The sequence below is a fragment of the Tamandua tetradactyla genome, chromosome 6, assembly GCF_023851605.1.
Source record: "Tamandua tetradactyla isolate mTamTet1 chromosome 6, mTamTet1.pri, whole genome shotgun sequence".
NCBI classification, from domain to species: Eukaryota; Metazoa; Chordata; class Mammalia; order Pilosa; family Myrmecophagidae; genus Tamandua; species Tamandua tetradactyla.
The window spans coordinates 134,133,860-134,160,752 of NC_135332.1; the positions used below are offsets into that span (position 1 = coordinate 134,133,860).

General features: G+C 37.0%; 1 protein-coding gene across 1 annotated transcript in view; it reads left to right on the forward strand.

The window, feature by feature from the left end:
- The window catches only part of NECAB1 (N-terminal EF-hand calcium binding protein 1), a 208,316-nt gene that overhangs the window by 32,996 nt on the left and 148,427 nt on the right, over positions 1 to 26,893 (forward strand). Inside the window, exon 3 of the mRNA XM_077167170.1 lies at positions 15,117 to 15,225. Coding sequence (XP_077023285.1) covers positions 15,117 to 15,225 — 109 coding nt within the window. The remainder of the gene's footprint in view (positions 1 to 15,116; positions 15,226 to 26,893) is intronic.

Here is a 26,893-nt window from a genome sequence, read left to right on the forward strand (position 1 = left end):
GATTAATACCAATTTCCTTCTCCCTGAAGAATACTTTTTTCATTTTTTATTAGAGCACTTGTAGGTTTACAGACAAATCATGCTGTAAGTGCAAAGTGCCCATATATACCTCCCTCGCACACAGTTGTCTTTATTAACACTTTGAGTGGGTAGAGTTTTCCTTACTAGCAGTTAGGAAACCATCACCCTCTTAGGAAAACCAATGGAGACCCCTCTAAGTTAGAAGAACCGCAGTGCAAGTGGGTGATTCAAAGAGTTGGACTGCGTCTGCAGAAGCAAGGATCCAGTGCTCATCCAGAAGTCAGAACCCCTAGGTTTTCCTATCCTTGGCTTATAAAAGTTTCATGTAGTTTAGGGCCAGATGTTTTACATAAGATAGTGTTATTTGCACCTATAATTATCTGTTGACTACTAATTAATGAGCATGTTCCTAGGGTTATATAATCCTTTGTTAACTTTGCACTATTTCATACATTGCATGTTCAAAAATGGCAGACATTCTCCACCTCTGGGTGTGGTTTAATAAGACAGGGTCACCTTGACAATTTGGAGGCTTCTGTGCCTGTGTTTGCAACCTGTTGAATCCACTTTCTCTGGTCAAGCAGCAGGCAGTTTACTGCCAAGTGCAGGATGTTGGCCTAAGTAAATGTTCTAAATTTGTATAATTTATGTACATCTCATTCATTTTGAATGCTGAGTTCTAGGTTCCCTTTGTTCTGTAGTTCTTGCCTGCTACTAACTTCCCCTATGTAACTGAAATGGTTTCTTTGTAACTCTAGTAACTCCACTGCCATCCTCCACCACTTCTCCAGCAACATTGGTGGGCGAATACCTGACTGAAAAGCTTCTTTGAGTATTTCTTGCAGGGCAGTTCTAGTAATGAATCTCCTCTGTTTCTGTTTGTCTGAGAAGACTTTACTTCTCCTTCACTTTTGAATAATAATTATACTAGGGATGGAATTGTGGTATTTTTCTCTCAATACTTTATTTCATTCTAGTTCCTTATTGCTCTCATGTTTTTTGACAAGACTACTGTACTTGTAATTCTTATCCTTGGTCTTCTATAGGTAAAATAGTGGGTTTTTTTGTTGTTTTTTTTCCTGTGCTTTCTTGATTTTTCTCTTTGTCTTTGATTTTCTGCCATTTGAATACGATATGCCTAGGTGTACTAGGGTCTATGGATGACCCCATTAAGAGCCTTATTCATTTCTATTACTGTGGTTTGACGTATAGAATTTTCTTTTGATTCTTCCATAGCATTTCCTTCTCTGCTTAAATTACCCATCTGGTTTTGCATGTTGTCTATTTTTTTCATTAGAGCCGTTAAAATATTTCTTATTTTAAACCCCTGTGATAATTCCAACATCTGTGTCATATCAGAGTCTTGTACTGATTGATGCTTGCTTTGCCTCTTCAACTTGTGTGTCCTCTGATGTTTGAGCATGGCTTGTAACTTTTTTGGTGAAAGTTGGACGGGATATACCAGGTATAGGAAATAGAGACCTATACCAGGTAATAGGAAACACCATCAAAGTTTTCAGAGCCGCTTTGACTTCTTTGGCTAGATAAAGTACTGGCCATTTCTTACTAAGACAGTGTTTCCTTACTTCATAGTTGTGGCCATTCACATATGATATTTCTGAATGACAATCATATCCACAGAGTTATGGTCATCAAGGGTTAGAAAAGAAAAGCCTCTCTTCTTGATAATGTCTTAGTCATTCATTATTTCAGTCACTTCATTTTTTCTAAACTCCTTGTGGTGGCCTGGAATTCTGTACTGTAGAAAAACATGTTCTTAAACTCAGCCCAGTCCTGTGGGTGTGAACCTTGTGAATATGACCTTTTGATGAAATTACCTCAGTTAACGTATGGCCCAACTGAATCAGGATGGGTCTTAATCCCATTATTGGATTATTGAGAAGGCCTCACAGAGAAAGCCATGGGAAAAAGCTGGAAGGCAATGGAACCCACAGGAGTTCTAGAAGAAGCCACCATGAGCCCAGCCGTGCAATGGAAAAGCCAAAAACCAAGGATTTCTGGTAGCCTTCCCCAGAATGCCACGGTGTTCTGGGAGAAAGCATTGTTTTTATGATGTCATGATTTTGGACTTCTCCTAGTATGAAAACTGAGCCAATAAATTCCCATTGTTTAAGCCAATCCATTGCTTGGTATTTACTTTAGCAGCTGAGAAACTAAAATACTGTTCAAAACAATCTCTTAGGTGATGTTCTTCAGTGCCAACTTTAATGCCACCAAATAAAACCTCTTTCATGTTAAATGGGACCTGGTCTTTAAGAGTCTTCTCTTGAGACAGCCTTGTTTGTTTCCACATTTCTTCCATCCATCTTGTTTGGCCTTGCATTCATAGCTGCATACACCTCCACATTGGCATCTGTGACAAACCCAAAGCCTTTGGATTGCCTTATGTTTGGATCTCTCATTATCATACAATCCATGAGCATAGCCCACTGCTCAAAATAACTCCTGAGATTCTCATTGGTTGTTTCAAAGCTCACCTTTCCACTGAAGGCAAATCTCTTTAGAAGATTCTGATTTAGACATATTTGCAGAGAACAGACCTTGAAGATGTTTCCTCAGTGGTGGCCACATGCAGAAAGCTGTAATCTACTTTTTTCATACTTGAATCCTGTTAGTGTGATGGTAAGGTATAGGGGAGGGTGTGTGTTCTATTATCATATGATTAAATCTCAGTCTTTAGGTGGACTGGTGCCATGTACAAGTATTTGTTGTCTGGAGTGGGAGAAATCCCCTTCCCCCAGGGAGGATAAGGCACTGGTAAAGTCTTTCCCCTGGGGAGCAGATCTTTGTTATAGAGAATGCTCTGGGCATATTTCACAATGATTACTCTTCCTACTCTCCTCCTCTGGTAAAGTCACAAGGGAATCGCTTGCCTTTTCACTGTGAGTCTTGGTGGAGTTCCACAAAAATGTGAAGATAACTTCAGTGTTTCCCATTCTCACGTTAATTCAGACTCAGCCAACAGCAATTCATAAAACTTACATTTAAGTGTTGCTAACAATTGAAGGCTCCAGTGATTTCAGTCCAGGTAAGATCTTGGCTGTAGCTTTCAGGATTTGTATAGCTCTGTACCTTGAGACTCCAGTCATCTGCTGGGTTCAAGAAAAGTCATTGATTTTCAGTTTATTCAGCTTTCAGTTCGTGTGAGGCCATGAGTGATGACTTCCAAGCTTGGAGCTAAAGCCTGAAGAGCTTCTGCTATATTTTTACTTAAATTGCTTTAAAATAAAAATGTAACAGTAGAGGCTAGAAACGAAGGGACTTTCACTTAGAAATAAGGAAATTAATGCATAGTGATGTTAAATTATTTGTAAAAGGTAATATTTACATTTGATAGAAAGTTTTATCAATCTTAATGTTACTAATTATTATTTTTTAACTTTATATTTTAATACTTTCATTTTAGAAACATGGTTGCTCTATTTATCTCTACATCTGGGAAGTGCATACAAATGCAAAATGTAGGTTGTCTTTTTGTGTATTAAACTCAGTTATGCTTTCCAGGTGTTTATTTTATACCAAGATGCTGCTGTTGTTATTGAAGATGATGATGATGTTTTGCTGTTTTGGTATTCGTAAACTACAATATTTATGAAGTTGAAAAATATATGAAAAAAAAAAGCCAGTCTTTCGAGTGGATAATCATTTTAAATGCTTACAAAATTAGATTAAAATTTCCCTTGATGAGGCCGGGAAACACTGAACTTAGAGCTCTCATTTATAGTATAATTGTGGAAATGCAACCTAAAGGAGAAATTAAATTTTTATTAGAGGACTTTTATTTAAAAAGCAACACGAGCGCGCACGCGCGCGCGCACACACACACACACACACACACACACACACCAGTTTGGGGGATATACATACCCTGAGTACCTAGGAAAATACATTAACATTTCTATTAACAAATGAACATATTAAAAACCCATTTTCCATTATATCCAATAAAATATTTATCAAGGAAGAATATAAGATGGTAAGAAAATTCAAATGATCAACTAACAAGAATGATTAGTAGTGGACTTCTGGGAAGATGGTGGTGCAGGAAAGGCAGAGAAAAGGCAGAAAAATGGCCAGGACAGCAGCTTGGGGTATGAATGGCCAGAGAGGGACTTGTATATGGATGAACCTGGATGAAAAAGCGGAGAAATTATGACTGAGGCTGGGGCAAGCAAGTTTAGTTAATTGCGACTGCCTCAGGGGATGGCTGCTGTGTGCTGGCTGGAGCAAGTGAGGGAAGATCTGCACCCTCCTACTTTCCCATCACAACCAGCTGGTGAGGCATCCCTCAGTCCCACAGCTGGGAACTCCTGTGTGGGAATTCGGTAATCAACAGATTTGTTTTAGCCACACTCAGAGAACTTGCTGTGGGCGCCTGATTTAGGGAAAGGTTGGAGAACCCTCCCTCTGGGTGAAGAGGAGAAGAGACGAGATGCCGAGCAGATCTGATCCAACAGTTAGCAGGCAAAAGAGACACTTTGTGTTCCGCTGCCTATATTCTTTCTCCACAGAGGTGGGCAAGAGTCAGGGTGTGCTTGGATGGAGAGGCTGGGAAAAGGGAGAGAGCCACATAAAAGCACCAAGAGTTCCTCCAGAGCTCCCCACTACCCCATCACCCCCTAACACCCCATCACCCACCATCACCCACCACCACCCCATCCCTTCCCACCCCGTGCATGGAGAGCAGGGATCTTACAGGCTGATCAGTAGCAGGGCACTTCCAAGCTGGCTGAGGGCTGGGGAACCTGACACTCCCAGTCCCATAGTCCGGGGTTTTTCCGCTCAGAAGTGGGGAGTCACCAGAGCTGTCATGCCCTAGAATGCATTCTCTGTGGAAGAATACAGTACTCACTCCCCATCCCTGGGCTGGTGGCCCCCAGCATGCATGGAGATCTGTGGCATTGACTGGATTTTCACTAGGTTTGGACCCCACCCAGCTGGCTGCCAAAGTCAGTGAAAAGCAGGCCTGAGGGGCATAGGTGACCCAAGAGCACCATCCACTGAGAACACAGGGAAAATACACTGTGGCAAATTGCTGTTCTGCCAAATCTTCTATAGAAGTCCAAATAGACTTGTATCTTATGTGGGAGCCCTTGGCTATGGTCTGACTGGGGGTTTCTGATAAACAAGGACCAAAGGAGACCTTCAAGCAAACCCAAACAACTATAAAAATTGTAGGCAAGTAAGGGAAATCAACTTTCAAAATGACCTTATGAACATAATTAAGTATCAAAAAATCAGAAAAATCACAAACTACATGAAGGTACAAGAAGATGTGGCCAAGCCAAATGACTAAGTTAAAAACCAGAGGAGACAGACTTCAGAATAACTGATCAAGGAAGTATATACAAATATCCAAAATAACTTCAGTGTGTTGGCTAATGACATAAAGGATATCAAGAAGAAACAAGAAGAGCATAAAAAGAATTTGAAAGAGCAAAGAAAAAAAATAGCAAGTCTTATGGAAATAAAAGTTGCTGTAGATTAAATTAAAAATATGCTAGAGACACACAACAGCAGATTTGAAGAGGGAAAAGAAAAGTGAGTTAGAGGACAGGGCAGTTGAATACGAGTGCACGAAAGGACAGATGGTGAAAAAGATGGAAAAATTTGAATTGCATCTGAGGGAAATGATGAACAGCATGAAATACATAAATGTAAGAATCATTGGTGTTCCAAAAGGAGAAGAGAAGGATAAAGGACCAGAAAAAGTGTTTGAAGAGATAACTGGGTAAAACTTCTCAAGCTTTATGAAAGTCATAAATATGCAAATCAAAGAACTCCCATGAACTCCAGATAGAATTAATCCAAGTAGACCCACTCCGAGACTCACACTAATCAGATTATCAAATGCTGAACAGAAGAAAGCCCTGAAAGCAGTGAGAGTAAAGCAATTCACCACAAGCAAAGGTGATCATATAAGACTAATACTGACTACTCAGTGGACATCGTGAAGGCTAGAAGGCAGTGGTATGACATATTTAAAATTATGAAAAAGAAAAATTGTCAGGCAAGAATTCTTTATCCAGCAAAGTCATCCTTCAAAAGTGAGGAAGAGTTTAAAATTTTCACAAACAAATGCTGAAAGTTTAATAAGAGACCTGCCCTGCAAAAAATACCGAAGAGAGTTCTGTCAGCTGAAAAAAAAAAAAGACAGGAGAACAAGGTCTGGAGAAGGGCACAGTATTAGAAAGGGTAACTTAAAGGATAAAGAGAAGGGGGGAAAATAGATTTAACAAATAAAAACCAAAGGATAAGATGGATGGCCTTTACAGTAATAACTTGGAATGTGAATGGACTAAACTCCCCAATTAAAAGACACAGATTGGCAGGATAGATTAAAAAGTGTGACCCATGTATATGCTATTTAAAAGAGACTCATCTTAGACCCAAGGATGCAAATAAATTGAAAATGAAAGGAAAAAATATTCCATGTAATCTGGAATTGAAAGAAAACAAGGTACCAATACTAATATCAACAAAATTAACTTCAGATGCAAAGATGTCAGAGACAAAGAAGGACACTCTAAGTTAAAGGGACAGCTTATCAAGAAGAAATGACAATCATAAATATTTATGTTCCTAATCAAGGAGCTCCAAAGTACCTGAGGCAAGCATTGGCAAAATTGAAGGGAGCCATTGACATTTCTACAATAATAGTGGGAGACTTCAATACACCACTCTATTCTATAAATAGAACAACCAGATGGGGAATCAATAAGGAAATAGAGAACATAAACAAAGTGAAAAATGAAACTACAGACCAATAGCCCTAATGAATATGGATGCAAAAATTCTCAACAAAATACTTGCAAATAGAATCCAAAAGCAAATTAAAAGAATTATGCACCTTGACCAAGCGGAGTTCATTGCATACAAGTATAGTTCAGCATAAGAAAATCAATCAATGTAATATAACACATTAACAAATTGAAAGAGAAAAATCACATGGTCATCTTGATTGATGCAGAAAAAGCATTCAGTAAGATTTGGCATCCTTTTCTGATAAAACACTAATAAATGTTGGAATTGAAGGAAACTTCCTCAACTTGATAAAGGACAGATATGAAAAAAACCACAGCCAGTATCATACTCAATGGTGAGAGACTGAATGCCTTCCCACTAAGACTGGGAATGAGACAGGGATACTCATTGTTAACATTGTCATTCAACATTGTGCTAGAAGTTCTAGCCTGAGCAATTAGGCAAGAAAAAGAAATGAAAGACATCCAGATTGGAAGGGAAAATAAACTTTATTTGCAGATGACATGATTCTTTATTTGGAAGATTGTGAGAAATTCATGACAAAGCTACTTGAGCTAATAAATTTAGCAATGTAGTGGGATATAAGATTAATGTGCAAAAATAGTGTTTTTATATAAAACTAATGACTGAGGAGACAATTTAGAAAGTTCATTAACAGTAGCAACTAAAAGAATCAAGTATCTATGAATAAACTTAATGTAAAGAGGCCTTGAATTGCCAAGTACATCCTAAAAAAGAATAAAGTGGGATGACTTCCTGACTTGAAAGCCTATTATAAAGCCACAGTGATCATATAGCATGATATTGACACAAAAATCATATAGCATGGTATTGACATATTGATCAATGGAGTCAAATTGAAATTTCAGAATAGAAATAGATTCCCAGATCTAGGGTCAATTGATCTTTGACAAAGCCCCCAAATCCACTGAACTGGGACTGAATAGTCTTTTCAATAAATGGGGCTGAGAGAACTGGATATCCGTATCCAAAGGAATGAAAAAGCTCTCCTACCTCATACCCAACACAAAAATGGACTGAAAATGGGTCAAAGACCTAAATACAAGAGTCAGTACCATAGAACTCCTAGAAGAAAATTTAGGGAAATATCTTTGAGACCTAGTAAGAAGAGGTAGCTTCCTAAACTTTACGTCTAATGTATAAGCAGTGGGGGGTAAAAAAAGTAAATGAGAACTCCTTGAAATCAAATGCTTCTGCACCTAAAAGAACTTTGTCAAAAAGGTGAGGAGGCAGCCAACTCAATGGGAGAAAATATTTGGAAGCCATATATCTGATAAAAGTTTGTTATCTAGCATATATAAAGAAATCCTACAGTTTTTTTGTTGAAAAAGAACAAACAAATTGTGAAATGGAAATAATATATGAGTAGACTTTTTTCTGAAGAAGAAATGCAAATGGCTGAAAAAGTACATGAGAAGATGTTTATCTTCATTACCTATTAGGAAAATAGGTAATGCAAATCAAAACCACAATGAGATATCATCTCACACCTGTAAGAATGGCTGTCATTAAACAGGAAACTACAAATATTGGAGAGGATGTGGAGGAATTGGAACACTTATTCACTGCTGCTGGGAATGTATAATGGTACAGCTGCTTCGGGGACAGTTCAGCAGATCCTCAGAAAGCTAAATATCAAGTTGCCTTACAACCCGGCAATACTACTACTCGATATATAGCCATAAGAGCCAAAACCAGTGACAGGAACAGATATTTGCACACCCGTGTTCATAGAGTATATTCACAGTTGCCAAAAGATGGAAACAGTCCAAGCATCCATCAACAGATGGGTGGGTAAAAAAAAATGTGGTATATATGTACGTTGGAATATTATGTAGCAGGAAGAAGAAATGAGATCCTGAAGTGTGTGAAAACAAGATGAACCTTCAGGACACTAAACTGAGTGAAATAAGCCAGGCACAATAGGATAGACATTGTATGATTTCACCAGTATAAACCCCCCAGAAAAGATAAACTCAGTCTTAAAATATATAGGGGCCTAGAGATAGTCAGAAGCTAAGAAGGGGGAGCAGTTACCTAATACATACAGACTTATTAATGAGGTATGGAAATGGATAGAGGTGATAGTAGTTTGTTAGTGGAATTATAAGTAATAGTGTTATATTGAAGTTGAATATAATTAGAAGGGGTTGTTTAAAGCCATGTATCCCATTGATTAGCACCACAAATACAATTTCTTGCATGAACTACTTCAGAACTATGATGCTGTACAAATTATTAATAACAGAAAGGTATATGGGAAAAACTACTATTGCATACTGTATTAATTAGGGTTCTCTAGAGAAACAGAATCAACAGGGAACACTTGCAAATATACTATTTATAAAAGTGTCTCACATGACCACATGAACGCAGAGTCCAAAATCCACAGGTTAGGCTGTGAAGCTGATGACTCTGATGGATGATCTGGATGAACTCCACAGGAGATGCTCACCAGCTGAAGCAGGAATGGAACCTCTCTCCTCTGAGTCCTCCTTAAAAGACTTCCCTTGATTAGATTAAGCATCACTTATTGCAGAAGACACTCCCCTTTGGCTGATTACAACTGGAATCAGCTGTAGATGCAGCTGACGTGATCATGATCTAATTCTATGAAATGTCCTCATTGCAACAGGCCAGTACTTGCCCAAGAAGATAAACAGGTACCACAACTTGGCCAAGTTGACACATGTCCCTGATCATGACACATACTATGGACTATATTTAACAGGGATACCTCATAATACTGCAACAATTCTGGGGATATGTAATTGGGGTGGGGGAAATAAGAGTTAAGGGATATTTTATGCTTTCTCTTTGGCGTGAATGTGCCTATCATTTTTCTCTTTGGAGCAATGAAAATTTTCTAAAATCAAGAGTGATTGTACAACTAAGTGAGATACTCTGAGACATTGTTTATTTTGGATAGAATATATCTACATGAATATATCAAAAAAAATCTGTAGATTCAAAATAAAAATTCAAACACTAGAGATAATATAGACAGAAAGGTATACCTATTCATTGTTGGTAGCAGAATTGTGCAGCCCCTCTGTAGAGTAATGTAGTAGATCCATAGGAGGCTACATAAAGGATCGTGTGATTAGGCAGTACCATTAGTAGGAATGTACTGGAAGGATGAAAAGCACCAAGTTGAATAGACATTTGCACGCTGATGTTTATGGCAGCATTATTCACAATAGATAATGGGTAGAGAAGGCCAAAGCATACACTGAGGAGCAGAAGGGTGAAATGTGGTATGTAAATATGATGAAACATTGTGCAGCTACAGAAAGGAATGAAGTTGTGAGGCATGTAATGAGGTGAATGTACCCTGAAGTTATTATTTTGAGCAAAATAAGCCAGAAACAAAAGGACAAATATTATGTGGTCTCATTTAGAAAATATTTAGAAGAAAATCAGGGCCTAGATTGTAAAATCTTACAGTTGTCAGATTTATTCAGGATTTTTAACTTATTTCTTAATTCTGAGATGCTGTGCTGAATGTGTATAATTTAGTATTTCCCTGGAACTTTGGGTACCTGTGTGACAACTAAGAATGAGAGAGTTGTGCAACTCTGAAAGTCAGCATTCCTCCCTATAACATCTGTTAAACACCCCCCCCCCCCAAAAAAAAAAAAAGAGAGATTAGACTTTAGCAATGTAAGCGAAGCAGATCTCCTTGGGACTAAGATAGATCAGAATATAGGGTAAAGGATGAGATTGTCTGTATTCTGAAATAGACAATATCTGGGTGAGACCAAAGGAAGAGATGTTTCATTTGTTCAAAATTAAAATTTTCTGTAGCACACGTCTAACTTAACCAGTCTGACCCGTTCATTTAAACAACCTGAACACATGGAACCTAGAATAGGGAATGAGATCTTATAATTCTATATAGCTTAATGTAATACCCTATTACATTCCAGAGTATGCTGGGCAGATAATAAAAATGTATTTGCAAAATAATGAACTAGTAAACCCATCTGTTTTAGTTTCCCAGCCTCTCAAACAAATACCATGCAGTGGCTTGACTCTAAACAGCGTGTAGGCTTAACAATGATTTTGAGGGTAGTAGAAATAAAAAATCAAGGCATCAGCAGGACAATGCTTTCTCCCTCAAAGACTGGTATTCTGGGGCTGTCTGCCGGTGATCCTTGGGTGTTTGGTTTTTCTGTCACAAAACATTTTCTTCTCCTTTCTCTTGTGTGTTCCATTGACTTCCATTATTTGGTCTTCCCATGGCTTTCTCTCTTTCTGGCCTTTTCTAGAGTGGCCAATAGTAATAGGATTAAGAGCCCTCCTGACTCAGTTGGTCCAACCTTAACTGAAATAACCTCATCAAAAAGTCTTATTTACAATATGTTCACACCCACAGGAATGGATTATAATTAAGAACATATTTTTCTCAAGTTCATATTTCCAATCTACCATTTCATCTGAAAATCATTCCTATCATTTGTTGAAGTCTTACTATGTGCTAGGAACTGTGGTGATGTTTTTTTTTTTTTTTAATTATGTAGCTACTTCCTTAATCCTTGCAACAGTCCAGCATTTATAGAATCTGAAACTTAAAGAATAAATTGGCATTTCCAAAGTCTGTTCTGGACCCTTTTCTTTCTCATTGTAGGCATTTTTGTTGGGAGAACTGTTCTATTTCTAAGACTTCAATTACTATGTGCATCTGATAACTCCCAAATTTATATTTCATGTCCATATCTCTTTTGAGCTTTCTAGGCCCTTATGTCCCCCCCCCCCCCCATTCAGATGCCTCTATTTATCCCACAAACACCTTAATTTCAGTATATCCAAAACAGCACTGTTGACTGCACGCATGCTTTCCATCCCGTGTTGTCTGTCACAATGAATGGCGATACGATCCCTCTAATTATCCAGTCCTGGAAACCAGGGATTGTTCCTAACTTCTTCTCACACACCGCTTCTAACCAGTCACCAGTTCCTGTTCATTGTATTTCCTAAACAGATGACAAATTCCCTTCTCCCTGTTCTCTGTTTCCATGAAATTTCACCCCACCATTGGTTCTTGATCATTGCAGTGTCCTCTTATACGGATCTCCTTTTTCAGCACTGTACTCTTCCACTCCGTTCTACTTATTGAAGCCACAGAAAGTTATCTAGTTGTAAATCTGATTTCACTGCCTTATGAAAACTACTGGGGTTCTCTTAGTCAACACTCGTTACTGTTATTTTAAAGGTTCTTTGTGATATTACCTCTCTAAATCTCTCTGGCCTCTCCACTGTCCATCCCAATATATAATCTTGGAATGTATTGATTTCTGTTTCCAGTTTCCCAACCCATATTCTCATTTGGCTCCTAGCTTTGTAGTTAGTTCCATCTGCTTTAATAGTGTTCTTCTTTACAAATCTTCCCCCTACGAACCCCTACTTTTCATTTGTATCTCAGAAGTGTGTCACTATTGGTAAGTCTCCCTTATGCCCTGAAACTTGGATTAGTTTTCATTCTTGTGCGGTCCCATATCATCATAGATAGGTTAATATAGATAGATCTAGAATTTTCTTTATCATGCTGTATTTAGCTTGTTCATTCACTGTATCTTCCATCATAATTGTACGGCTTGTCTACTTGTATTCCTAGCACAAAAGTGCTTGGTACCAGTAGACCCTTGATAAATATTTGATGAAAAAGCAAAAGAATGAAAGTGTCGTAATAGCAAATAGAAATGTCATGTTTAATACTCAAGTTAATTGCTTTTTTGTTCTGAGACTGTGCTATAGGCAATTGCACTCTGCCTCTTCCATCTCAAAAATGGATAGAGTTTAGAATATTTGAAAAGCAGAATAATTTAAAAGCAGGGTAGAGAGGGCCAACTATGCTCAGGACAAGGCATGCAATTCTGATAGAAAAAACTAGAAAATTTGTGTCCTTTTGTGATAGAGTTAAGATTTATTAACATATTAAGGCAGACTTCGCAACACTTGCTATTTTTTTTCTTGAGCCAAGCCAGTAAACATTGAGGTTTAATGTGTTCCATTTCTAAAGGAAATGATCAACCAGAAAACTGAAGTTGAAATAAAATATTTTGAACAACAACAACAAAAAAATGAAATTGCTTTATTATTAGCTACACTAGAAGGGAACGCTTTTTTCCTCCCTTTCCTTTAAAAAAAAATGTAATGCTCTGGTTTAATATTAAGATACCAGTCTAGAAATATTCGAAGATAACTCTTAGCAACTGCTTGTTTAAAAGTGCAGCAGCCTGGAGCACAGATTTTCAGGAGTCCTGCGTGTAGTAAGGCAGGCTTTCAAAATTTGCTTTCCGTCCTTCAAGCCAGCAGGATGGTACTTCAAAGCCTTTTCCTGTTTGTTTATTTTTTTTTTAGTGAAAACTTAAAAAGGGGGCGGGGAGAATAGGGTAGGGGTAAGAGGGAAGGATCTTTAGCCCCAGAGACTCATCAGAACACTTGTTAGTCATTGCTTTTGTTTGCTAATATGTACATCATTACTTGAAATCACTCATAGTAATTATGGAGCTGTATGTCCTAGGGCTCCCCACCCATGGGGTGCACAAGCACACCTGAGAAACATTAAATGCTCACAGGGGAAAACTTTTTCCACCTTGAATCTGTACATGACATTCAGTACAGATCACGGTGGTAGAGTTGGAAATGGTGGGTTGGTTTTTCTTTTTTCTGTCCTTTTTTTAAAAAAGAAAATAGATGAAAAGTTCTTTTTTACTTATACCTAGGTCTGGTTTGTGCCCAATTGCACAACTTGGCAATGTATTTTTCATCAAAGTAAGGAGATACACAGTAGAAATACTTTACAAAGTCTAATCTGGAATACATATTTCCATTCCTGGGGAATGGAATCAGGTTATATGGGGCTAGAGTTTAAAGGTGTCCTTTGAAGCATGACACTAAAATAACTCATCCCCAAACAGAAACTCAAAATTTGGACAATCGATGAGCCTGGTGAATTGCACTTTATTTTGAAACTAGTTTCTGCGGTGTTTGAAGGGCTAGGCTAAGAAAGCCTGTGTATTTTAAGGGTACTCCAAATGGTCTGTGGGCCATTTTTGAAGGAAAAAACCCTCCTCTAAATGAGCCTTGTAGATCCAATCCTGTTAAAAAAACACTTTTTTCTACTCAAAGACAAACTCCACATGTTCAGTATAGCATTATGGTTAGGGCCACGCTGTAGGAATGCTGTGACCCAGAGTCAATCCATTCCTCCTTTAGACCCCAGTCTTGTACATGGGGGCAGCCACATCTCTCCTCCAGTCACTGGGGCTTTTCTGAGATAACTGACAAACCAGCTGGTTGCACAAAGAGCAGGATGCCTTCACCCCCCCCACCTGTCCCTTCACCCCTTGAGATGCGATTTTATATCTTGGATACATTTTTACTTTGGCCTATTTCTTCCATCTTTGCTTATTTAAGTATTATTTTATCATTATTATAATATTTATTATATTGTTATTCAAAGTCTGGCTCAAACACTACTGAAACCCTTCATGCCTCAAATGAAAGGAACCTCTCATTCCCTAAACTCTTATACATTTCAAACACTAGCTCTTGTTGCATTTACTGCGTTCTACTCTGTAACATACATTTCTTACATCTGTTCCTCTTATCTCTAATTTAGACTCCCCATTTGTGTCACATTTGTATCCTAAATAAGTAATATGTTAATTTAAAAAAATACCGATTTGCCAGAGACCTGGGTTCAGTTCCCAGTGCCTGCCCTTGCGCAAAAAAAATAAAAAAAATACACACACACACACACACACACACACACTCTTATTTGGTTTAAGGATAAAAGAATGAAAACAGTTTGTTGGACTCTAATAAAGATTTTGATATTCACATGTAAGCATTTGTTCAGTCAGTGCACATTTCTTAAACATCTAGAATTTAGCCTGGAATCTACTAGGCCTGTATATATTTTGTACCATGAAGGTGAGCCATTAAGTAATTTACTCTGTGTCGGGCTCTTTATTTGATGTTTGGTTTTGTTGATATTGCCAGTACTTGTTAAATATTTATTGAGTGAATAAATAAATGAATAAATTGCCAAAACATGCAGGATTATATTTCATCAGGACTTACACACCTGCATTCTATGATTCTGTATACTATGAAGATATACTGTTGTTTTTTTTTTTGAACTGTTCTTTCTTTTTGAACATATGTACATGTGCCCAAATACACATGCACAAACATTTGGGTAAGCTTTTACAAATCAAAAGACCAATGTGCAAAGTTGAAATGATATGTTTTTGTTCTGTTTGTTCTTACCATTACAGATGATGGAAAATTGTCCTTTGAAGAATTCAAAGCATACTTTGCAGATGGTGTTCTGAGTGGAGAAGAATTGCATGAGCTCTTCCATACCATTGATACACATAATACCAAGTAAGGAACCTCTTTTTCACTAGGCTCTGTAAATGAGGCAGAGAGAGATGATGTGTGCGTATGTGAACATACCCATGAAGGAGAGCAGGGGAAAGATGTAGAGGTATATTTTATAATTCTTAGGTATATTTAATTTTGATATATCCCTTTTTTAATAATATAATTGAAATGCTCTGAAAAATGAATTTTGAATCAGCAAACAATGATCTCCTGTATTAAGTTCTCTTAAGCAGTTTTTAGACAGTACTCTTTTTGCAAAAGGTTAAACAATGGTGTATCGATTATAAATAATTCAAATTCTATAATTAAGTAGAATTTTGTCTTGTAAATTTGACTTTATCTGAATTTGCTTCATTTAAAAAAATGGCCTTAGGCCATTCTTATATTAACAAAGTGAAATAGGGAATCACAGCAGTGCACTGAATTATCTGGAGCACTTTATTTTAAATTATTTTAGCACTTAGATGTGCTAAAATCCAATTCATAGTTACCTGAGAGATGCAGGTGATATAGGACCCAGCATTTTGTTCTGAATAATTGATATATATATACTACCATCTATCCATCTTCATTTTCCTCACACAGATTTCTCTGTTGCATTGGGGCAGTATTTGATATGGTTCTATTTATATTCTTACTAGGCTTAAAAATATAAATGAGTTGTTGAGAATATAGAACAACAAAAATGTGTTACTTGCTTTAGATAATTGAACCAAATAACATTATTTGTGAGAATCATGATAATAGAAATTCTGAAGTGAAAAAAACCCTACCATTTTAACCATGTCTTAAGACCCATCAGCATGTCTTCTGCTTGGAGCATTCACGAGTTTGCTTTAGGCAAAGTGTTGCTATAGTTTCAGCCAGTGAGCTGCATGCCAAAAAATGCTCTTGGGCTACATCTATACACAGGCATTCTGTTGAGGCAAACTAAAAAGAAAAACTTTACCCCAATAGCCCAGTTGGTCCATTTCTTGACTTCAATTAGGGTTTTAAATTCCCTATTGAAGAGCTCAATTTCTTTGTTGTCAGAAACAGTATTAGCAGGTAGTTGAATCTGAAGTTGCATACTTCACAACCAATCTGGCATACTATGAAATCCCTAGTAGGTATTGGTGGTACAGCATAGAACCTGCTCGTTACTGATAATATAATATCACAAATGTGATTGAGGCACAAGCAGGACACTTTGGAATCAAGGGTGGGAAACTTAGTCCGTTTTGGGGGGGGCTTCAGGGATCATATACCTGGGAACTGAGTCTTTTTGGGAGAATAGATATTGCTTAGATAAAAGGAGAAGGATGTTCTAATCAGAGGAACCCACATGACTAAAGGCCTGGAGGCATAATTTAGTTTAGGTGAATGGGGGGATGAACATTTTCATATTATCAAAGTGTGAACTATAAGCTGGGGATGGGAGGAGATGATGCTGGAGAGGAAAGAATGGGCCAGACAAACAGGATGTTGGGTTCCAAGATTGCAAAAATGCCTTAAATTTATCCTCATAGGCCAGGGAAAGCTATTTAAGAACTTTAGTCAAGAGTAACATGTTTGAAGGTCATTGTGGCTCCAGTGAAGGATAGAGAATTAGACTGCAGATGATTTTAGTTGAATCTTTTAAACTACTACTAGAGAATAATGTTTACACATGGAAGAAAGGAAACTACTTTGTACCATTCTGAGAAATGATACTTGAGGGGGAAAAGCAAAGAACAGAGCTTCCCATTATGGTTCAGATGTTGGAAGTTGAGATACTAATAGTCTAGCATACTTCGTCATCATTTCTTCCTTGTTATGATAATTATTAAATTTTTAACAATATCTAGGTCCGGAACAATTATTGAGAGTCATAGTTTTGGAACTTGATACATAGAGATTTTCAGTATACATTTATTCATATTAATGACTAAGAATGTTTTCAATAAACCTCCTTGGCCTGGTTTTGCTATTTTATTCATGTATTTATTTATTCGGGTTACTTGGTATAAAATTAAAAGAACATAAGGGCTAAAGAAGTATACTTAATGATTTATACAATAAATCTAAAGGAATGATTCATTGAAAGGGAGCCCAAGTTTCTATCTTCTTCTTTTTTTAAAATTGATAGACCTTTTATTTCATATGAAAATTTCCACAAGTCTGTCTTGAAGAGTAGCTGATTGAATGTGGAACAAGGACAGTATTTGATTTTGTGAATGATATGTGAGTTATATGATGTGGCAAAGGAAAATAAGGCCAAAGTGGAAGTTTTCAACAACAGGACAGAGTATAGTGGGGGGGAAACATTCTCTCAAGTTTTAAGGGATGTGCACACAATCAAATATTTTGAAGAATGTCATTTCTACCTTACTAAAAGTTTCATGATTTTACAGTTTTTTGTCAAGACTTATCTTAACTGTCTTCCTTATGGATCAAATACACTTAAAATTTGTTTTTTATGCTGCTAATCTTTCAATCATTTTAGATACCCTTGCTCCACTTCCCAGCTTCATCAGAGCTTTTTTGAAACACACTTTTCCCTCAAATTTTATAAAAGTTATTGTTCAAAAAGGAATGTTTAACGACCTTAAAGATTTACGCTAAAAAAACCCAATTTTATAAAAATTAGCAAATTTAGTAAATATTAATAAAAGCTTTGGTAACTTACAGATTGGGACCACCATACCAGTTAAAGAGCAGAAATAGATAGAAGGAAGATCATCAGTTCAAGAGGAAACTTTCATGGTTCATTGAAAATACTCTCTTTCAGCAGAATGCCAGCTTGCTGCATTTTGCAGTCAAAGAAATATCTGAAATCATTAGCAAAACTCCTTTTGGCGTTAACTACAACACAGGCAAGGGCAAAGATCCTCTGGAGACCACAAACAGTTCTGCCAGCATACTGTATTTTGGAGTCCCAGATTGACAGGGTAGACCAAATGGTAGACCAGATGGAAGTTTTGCTCCTGGGTCAGAAAATGAACAGTATGGAAAAGCTTCCCAGTGCCCTCCAATGGGGGCCTGTGACTAGAAATGGAAGACTGATATCTTCACAGCAAGCTTCCATATTCCAGGCTAATGTAATTTTTAGACAAGCACTGGGACTTCAATCCAGGACTTGTTAAATCACTAAAGCACACCAAAGCAACAGGGATATCTTGGCATCTGCTAAAAAAGGACATGGTCCATATTCAGCTATATCTGAAAATTAAAAAAAAAAAAAAACTCTTAAACTAAATTGAAACTTTTCTCTCTAAACTTCCACTTATTTTCCTTCTGTTCATTGGGGCCATGCAGAATAAAAATATTTCCTTATCCATATGATGAGTCTTTCTAGTATTACTTGATGACAGTTATTATATATCAGTGATGAGTTAATCTCTCATACTAGTTGGAGAATAATGACATCAGTGGGCTTGTTTCAGATAGCAGAATTAAAATTTGCCCACCCATGCGTGACTGAAATTCTAAAAGCCTAATGAGTTGGTTGATGAAGCCACTTTCTCTCTTGTTATCAGCATACTGCTTAAGTAAACACATTTGAAGGAGCAGTGGATAAATCGGGCAGGATCGGTATTCACGGAATAAGAAGTGGGTCAGTTTGAAGAGCCTGTAGCTCAGCCTACACTGCACTGGGCCTAGAAAGTTCACTGCAATTCCAACAGTGAAAAAAAGAGACCTCCACTCCTATTAAAATGGCATATTCCTTTTTCAGCTGAAATTGAAGAGTTAAAAAGGCAGCACCAGGACAAAAGTGCCTGCAGGATAGGGATGGCCGTGGTCCCAGGGGTTAGGCTAAGTAGATGTGGCATGACTGAGAAAGGTGCAGAAGCAGGAAAAGAGAGAGACGACAATGTAGCTATATGTTAAGAGAAAGAAGTGAAAATTAAAATCCACAGTATTTAGGCTAAAATGGAGTAAACATGCTGGGTGCACCAGTGTTGGGATTCAGAAGTACAATTTGGACAAAGGAGCCCTAGCAGAAGAGTGTTCTAAGCATTCAGACAAGGCCCAAGCTGGCCATGAACAGACGAGTAGAAGACACAGAATCCAGACAGAGCATTTCTTTCAGCTCCACAATCAAGACACAGTTTTACCAACTGAGGGTTGAACATCTGTCCAGGCATGATGAAGCCTTCTTGGCATACACAGACAAAGGCAAGCAGATGTATGCTGTTCTCCAGAAAGAAGTAGGATTTAGCTAGCTGATACCCATCTCCATTGGTTTTTGTTCAGGGTACTTTGCCAAATGAGGGGGAGAGCCAGAGGAACCAAAGTGCTGAGGAAGGAAAGAATAACATTCTTTTGGCAGGTTTTCATCAACTTCCTCTAGGCTCAACTTGGCAGAAATCAGCCACAACATGGCAGAAGATGCTTTTAGTAGTCAGAACTGTATTGGTGGTGAGTGACAGGAAGTGCAAGTTATACTGAAAATAATGTTCTGGCTCAAATATCTAAAAAGTCTAGGCATAACCAGGCTTTATGTGTGTTGGAGGAAGATGCTCAAATGGTGGTGCCAGGACTCTGGCTGCCATCACCTCACATTTCTGCTTTACTCTGTATTGGTTATTCTCTAAGGTTATTCTCCTAGAGGGGTCACGAGGGTAGCTAGTAGATCCAGGTATATATGCCATCATCTAGGCAAACTCTGTAGAGAGATTGCTTTCCTTTCTCAGTGGTCCCAGCAAACTACTGGTCTTGAATCATGTTAGCCTGGCTTGGATTTTCATTCACATCCCTGAATGTGTCAAAGGGTACCTGCTATAAAGGGGAATAGCTGCTGTGTCAAAAATCAATGTGTCCCCCCTACTTATCCCCTAAGTGCCTACTCAGGTTCAAAGTCTACCATTTACCATCCTGTATTGTAGAGGAAGATGATCCCTTTCCCAACAGGACAAGGAACCGTCAAATTTCCTACTTCACCCATTCCTTAGATGTGTCTTTCACTTCAGAAATTACCGAAACCCATTTCTTTCCTTTGAGCATCTTTTTCTTTAGCTCATAAAGACACGGAAAGAAAATAAAAAACCAACCAATTTCCTGAGTTACTTTAAAAACTCCTCCTTTCTGTGAAAGCATTTCACTGGCACCACCATCATTTCCTCCTAAATCGGCCCACTCCACAATCATGGATAAGGACAGAAGAGGAAGAGTGAGCAATAAATGCTCTTAAAAAATTCTACCTTGGGCGGGCCGCGGTGGCTCAGCGGGCAAGAGTGCTTGCCTGCCATGCCGGAGGACCCCGGTTCGATTCCCGGCCCCAGCCCATGTAAAAAACAAACAAATAAACAAAATATAATAAAACAAGAAAATGTTTAAAGATGTTTCCCTTTCTTCCTCCCTTCCTTCCTTCCATCCTTCCTTCCTTCTCTCTGTCTTTCCTTCCCTTCCTCCCTCTTTAAAAAAAAAAAAAAAAAATTCTACCTTATAATTAAGAACATTAACATAGTTTTCAATATTTATAAAACGGAGCATTTTAAGGGAATTTTCCTACATGACAAGGAAATGATTTATCCTTAGTTATAATTTCCAGAAAAAAAATCAGTCCCAATTTTCTTTGACAAATATGGTCATATTTTTTTTCAAGGCACTTCACATTTAATTTCTAAGGGAAATACTTAATTTCTAAAAGAAAGATTTAGTTTTTAAAGGAACAGAGAAATATATTTATTGGATAAACTTGTGCCAGGTATTCACTTACATCATCTTAGTCAATCAGTCTTCACAAAAACCAAGTAAGTAGGTATTATAATTCACATCGTGTAGTAAGGAATCTGAGCTATAGAAAATTAAATAACTTACCTAAGATTATGCACATAATACACAGTATGTGGCACAGATCTGCCTGAGCAGATCTCTGCTTTTCCATTCTGCAATGCCATCTTAGTAAAATTTCAGATTTTTAGCTGTTTATTATGTACATCACAAAACAAAATATTTCAAGGCCAGTTTTTAAGACCCCTTTCAGGCATTTTATTATTGATGAAAAGATGGTAATTTCTTTCCAGCAGTAGAATACATTTGGATGTACAGTGTAGTTAAGGTAATTGCTTTAATTGCTGCCTTTCTCCTTTTTAGATACATTATGCAAGATTTTTACAGTGTGGAGCTGCTACAATCTAGAAATGTGATTCTTTTTTTCCTGTGGATATTATTTCCATTTTTCGAACATTTTCCTTCCCTTCATCCTACCTTTATATCTGGAATTTGTCATTTACTTCAGGTAGAAGGAGAACTTGGGTTCCCTTATCTGTCTCCATTCCATCACTTTCTATTTGCCTTATTTTCTCTATTGTTCTAAGTGCCTTTGTGATTTTACTGTTTCATTTATATCGAAGGACTTTACTTTCAAACTTTTTACAGATCTTTTAAAAATTTTAATTCTAACTAGGGAATTATTTGCTGGTTGTCATCTATGTCTCCTTATGAAGAGCTTGAGTTCTCTTTAATCTTAGTTGAACGTTCTCTTCCCATCATCCATGACGCAGTCGCCAGTGGTGAAGTAAAATCGACTAGTGCTCAAAGCAAAAATTGTCTGCTGAGAAATCTAGGTGAATTATTTATTCACATCAATGCAGTGTTCTTTCTTACCTTACCAATATCCTCCAAATGAATGAAGTCTGCTCAGTAACTCCAATCTCTTCAAAAGTTACTTGATACTACTTCTTGGATATTTTTTTCCTGCTTAATTAGCTGTTTATCTATCGAATTCTCTTCATCTTTACTAACTCTATCTAAGTACAAGTTTTTCCCTCTTATACTATTCTCAAGAATAGTTGGTTTGGTGGAACAGCTATAACCATTGTTCTTCTGATTGATCCTCAAGATTTCAGAATTCTTTAGATAAATGTAGATTACAAATAACTTGAAACTCATTGCTTGCTTTTGAAATGTTTTCCAAGAGCAATTATCTTAAGAAAACATTTCCTCCCCAAAATTATATAAATAACAATGCTTACTGCAAAAAAAAAAAGCATTTGCGTAATGTAGAAGATCATAAAAAAGAATGTAGAAGGACCCGAAATCCCACCAATTGCGTTTAATCACCATACTTTTAGTTGATGCATTCTGCTATCACAGAGAATAATGTTTTTGGCTTTTTTCACTCCTTCCACTGCCCACACCTATGCCAGTCTGTATAACTGATCTTTACCACCTGATGTGTGCTTTTCTGGGTCTTTTGTCCATGCTTATAAATTATATACACATCTATATGCCTCATGAAAGCTTTCTCTAACTTTATTTTTTCCTTATTATATTGATTTTCCCATTATGTATCCTCACTGTGGCATGTACAAGGAGAACTCTCTGCCATGGCACTTGTATACGCTTCAATTTTCTATTTATTACATGTTATTTGCATCCCCTGGTCTAAATTCTATGAAGGCAGAGGCATGACTATTTTGCTTTCCATTAAATCCCAGGACCAACCTCTTATCCAGTACTTATTATAAGATCAATATATGTTTGAGAAAAGGAATAAATTCCTGATTCTGTATCTCTCATTATGCTGTGTACTTTGCCAGCTTTCCCATTCTCCTCTGTCTTGTAAAATTTTCCAGACATCAATGTCTACCCATTCCATAAAAAGGCCATGCTGCTATATGGAAAGAATTCTGGAACTTGCCCAGTTGGGCTTTTCCCCTCTACTAACTAACTCTGACGAGTTCAGGTAGATGTTGCTCTTCATTGGACCTTTATTTCATTGGCTGTGAAATGGAGCCTATATAAAGCACCTATTTTTTGAAGTTTAGCAATAATATGTAAGTAAAACACCTGCCATGTAATAATAACTAAGATGGATTCACTAATCATTCCTTTTTCTGAATCACCTTTCTCCAAATTTTTAAAAATATTTGATTTCATCAGGTTTCCTTTAAGAATTATAAAATATATTTTGTTATGTTTATCTGTTTCACTAGCATGATAATTTTGTCTCCACATCTAAATTGCAAACTCCTTTGAGGCAGGCATTGTTGCTCTCCCTACTTCCAGCAATTGCTGTAATGCATTCAATAAGAACTTTGTTAGTTGATTGCTTTCAGAGCAGGATATATCGATTAGATGTAAGAAAGGCACACATAGGTAATTACTGGGGACGTCTATAGTTGGAACCCTGTCTGACTTCCTGCAAAAAGGATGATGCTATTGACAGATCCTGTCAGGTAAAGGACTGACTCTTTTGGTTAGGAACACATTACTGCTAAATTTGACTTTATATCCTCAGTTAAGTTAAAACAATTTCAAAGGTTCCTTTTTTTTAAATAGTGTTTTGTTCCCATGAACTAAAATCCATGAAACATAATTTCAAGATATATGTATGGGTATTTGCATATTTAAAAAAATTAAGATTTCTCTTTGTCCTAATATATTTGATTTATATTTACATGTTTCCATAGCTTACCAGAAAAAGCTCTTGCTATCTAGAATATTATGTTCTCTTCTCTGGTCTTAAAAGGTTTCTCTATAGGAAAAAATAACCTGAATAGCAAGAGCTTTAAGTAGCTAACTCGAACTATAATAAGAAAAAAAAGCAAGGTATGAGTATTGGCTGCACCTTATTGTTCCTTACACATTTACTAATGGGCTTAAATGATTTAATTTTTTTTTTTAATGTTTTCTGGGAATCTATTTTTAATCAACTTTAGATTAAAAACAGTAGATCAGAATAATTAGAAATATACCTGTAGAGGGCCATTGGGTTTTGATAATTCGCATAATTAATTCTCCCTCCATCTTCCTATCATCTCAGCTGTCAATTTGAAATTAATGAATGTCGACTTGAGACCAGCACAAAGAGATTTCTTTTTTTTTGTTTCAACTGTGAATAATTTCCAAGGGAAAATTTAGATTGTCAAACTTGACAACTGTTATTCAAGATGAATTTGTAGCTTCCAAGAAATGAATCATTTATTCCCTTACTATTCATTTATTTATTCAAGTATTTAATGTCCACCATGGATAACATGCATAACTGAGTAAATACTACTTCATATTTATGGGCATCTGACATACTGATGAATGGAAAAATTCTTTTCCAAATGTCTCATGGAGGATGGATGTTTGGGAAAAGTAGAGACAGTGGATCCTTCTTACTGTGATTTCAGAAACATGAAAAGGTTTTCCTACCCATTATTATTTCCATCTCCGTGTTTGTCTTTAGCCAGAATCTTTACAATAGTTAATTCTTGGTAATAAGATGTAATTTTAACATGATTATTACCGTTTCTTACAAAGAATCACTAAATTTGAATAACCTATATTTTAACTAAAATTAGGTTTTCTGATATTTTAACTAAAATTAGGTTTTCTGATAGTTACTACTGGGAATCTAACTTTTTAAACATTTCAAAAAAGCCATATTAATTGCAGGGAGTTTGCCTGCCTTACTTTGGACAAAGGTCCCCTATTTAAGGAAATAATCTAGACAGGGAAAAATGAAATCTGATTACTTGAAAACTAATTAATCAGGACCCATCCTGTGGGCTCATTAAGAATCAGTACAGGAGAATTCCACTTGGTCTTTATATTAAAAATGTAAGTGTATAACAAAATTGTGTCTATCTCTGAGACCCTGTGTCTGTGTGGTTTCTCCCCTGCTTATTCTCACTTTACTCTGATCCTTCTCCAAGCTTGATATTTAAAGACTGTGTTTAAACAGATTCACTTAAATTGGAATATACAGCAGGAGGTCTCCAGTCTTTCAATTTTTGTTTTGCTATTTGTTCAAATGCTTTTTCTGCATTTATACTTGGATATTGTATGCCTAATTTTGCATTTTTTCCTCTTAATATTTTATATTTCAAATTCTATTGCCCATGGATCTAAATGTGTCTATGTCCTGATTGGTTTGTGAAAACTCAAAGGGATTCGGTCTTTGATATAGAGCATATTCACAGGCTCATATTCCATTGAAAAGTTCAAAATGTTTTTTTATTTACTTTTATTGAATGTCTGAAGAATCATCTTCATTGTATTTGATTGGTGTACTATTCTTTAGAGTGAATTAAGTAATCTAGATTTCAAATCCTGTGACAGCAACCCCCCTTTCACAGTTACAAACTACAAAGAAAATTGTTCTCCTTGATTAAGTTGAAGGCTTTGGCATGGAATTTCTAAACCTGGGAAACATGAATCCATAAAAATTTAATATAAAAAGTTGTATACATTGCACATTTTTTTAAATGGTGGTTTGGGGATGGGGCAACTTTGATTTGTTATGTCACATTTTCATGTTTTATGCCAAAACAGCAAAGAAGCACCACTCAAGTCTCATTTCCCCTCTTACCATCTAAATCGGTCATCAGCCTTTTATGAATGTCACATGAACCCTGCTATAAGAAAGCAATTTAAATATAAGAGGCTACCACAAGAGCCACTGGGGAGTCTTAGGAATTCCAAGGAAGAGGATCCATGAGATTAGGGAGAGAAGGAGGCTACTGAAGTTGAACTCTAGAGTCAACTCATTGCTAAAATTGTCTCCCCCCCCCATGCAAACTGGGGTTTTCATTCATTCAATGAAGAGTTACTGAATGTTTACTATATGACAAATATTGTACTAGAACTGTGGATATAGTGGTGGACAGAGGACTTAGTTTCTCAGGGAATGTAGACAAACAATAACTTGATTAATTATGATAGAACACAGGGTGGTGGGGGAGGGGTCATTCAGTACTTCCTAGAAGCAACCTGCATGCTGATTCATGAGGCATTACCAAGGAAAGGTGTGGGTGGGAATGGAGATGAGAAAAATTTCCAGAGATTAACATAGGTGAAAACCTTTGGTGAGAAACTGTGTGGCATGGTTGTAGAACCAAAAAGATATTCAGTATGGCTAAAGCATCGAGTTCAAGAGGGTGATGGTGAGAGAAGTGGCAAGAGGCAAATGGGTCTGCCTACGAAAGACCTTGTGAACTAGTGAAAACTTGGGTTCCACATTTAGGTCAGTTGGGAGCTATTGAAAGGTCTTAAACTTGGGAATGAATGAGTTAGGTTCCTGCTTTAGAAAGATGAATCTTCCCAAAATGATGAGAATCAATGGGAAGTGACAAGTTGGAGATAGCAGAACCAGTTAGGGGACTGCTGCGCTTGAGCTTGAAAGACTGTTAGCCTGAACCATCATTTGTATCTCATATTTCAGAGTTGACTTAAGTCTTTCTGATCTGGAAAGATTTTGAAAGATAACTACTCCACAGAATAAGTGATATTGGTTGAAATTTATCGATCATTTACCATGTACCAAATCCTCTTTTAAGTACTTTTCATTCATTAGACTCATTTAGGATTGATAACAAACCTAGTATTAACCCCATTTCATGCATGAGAAAACTGAGACACAGGTTGAGTAACTTTCCCGTAATCACTACTAGAGAGTGGCTGGGCTTTCTGGCTCTTAACTACTTCTCTTTACAGCCTCCCACTACATGGACCTTTTACACACTGCCTTGGAGTTTGGCAGAGAAGTAACCTTCATTCTGTGTCTGAAGGCCCTGGCCGAGGATATTTCTCAAGGCTTTATTCTCTTTGAATATTAAGTGGAGCTAATGTTTTCTGGCAGGGTCTTGGAAAACTCATGAAACAAATGTTAAGAAGGAAGTCTATTAAGCAAGGAAGGGGTTACATAATTATGTCTGGTTTGATTCAGATTAGTAGTATTTGTCAGTGCAAAGCCACCTGGGGCACAAAGTCA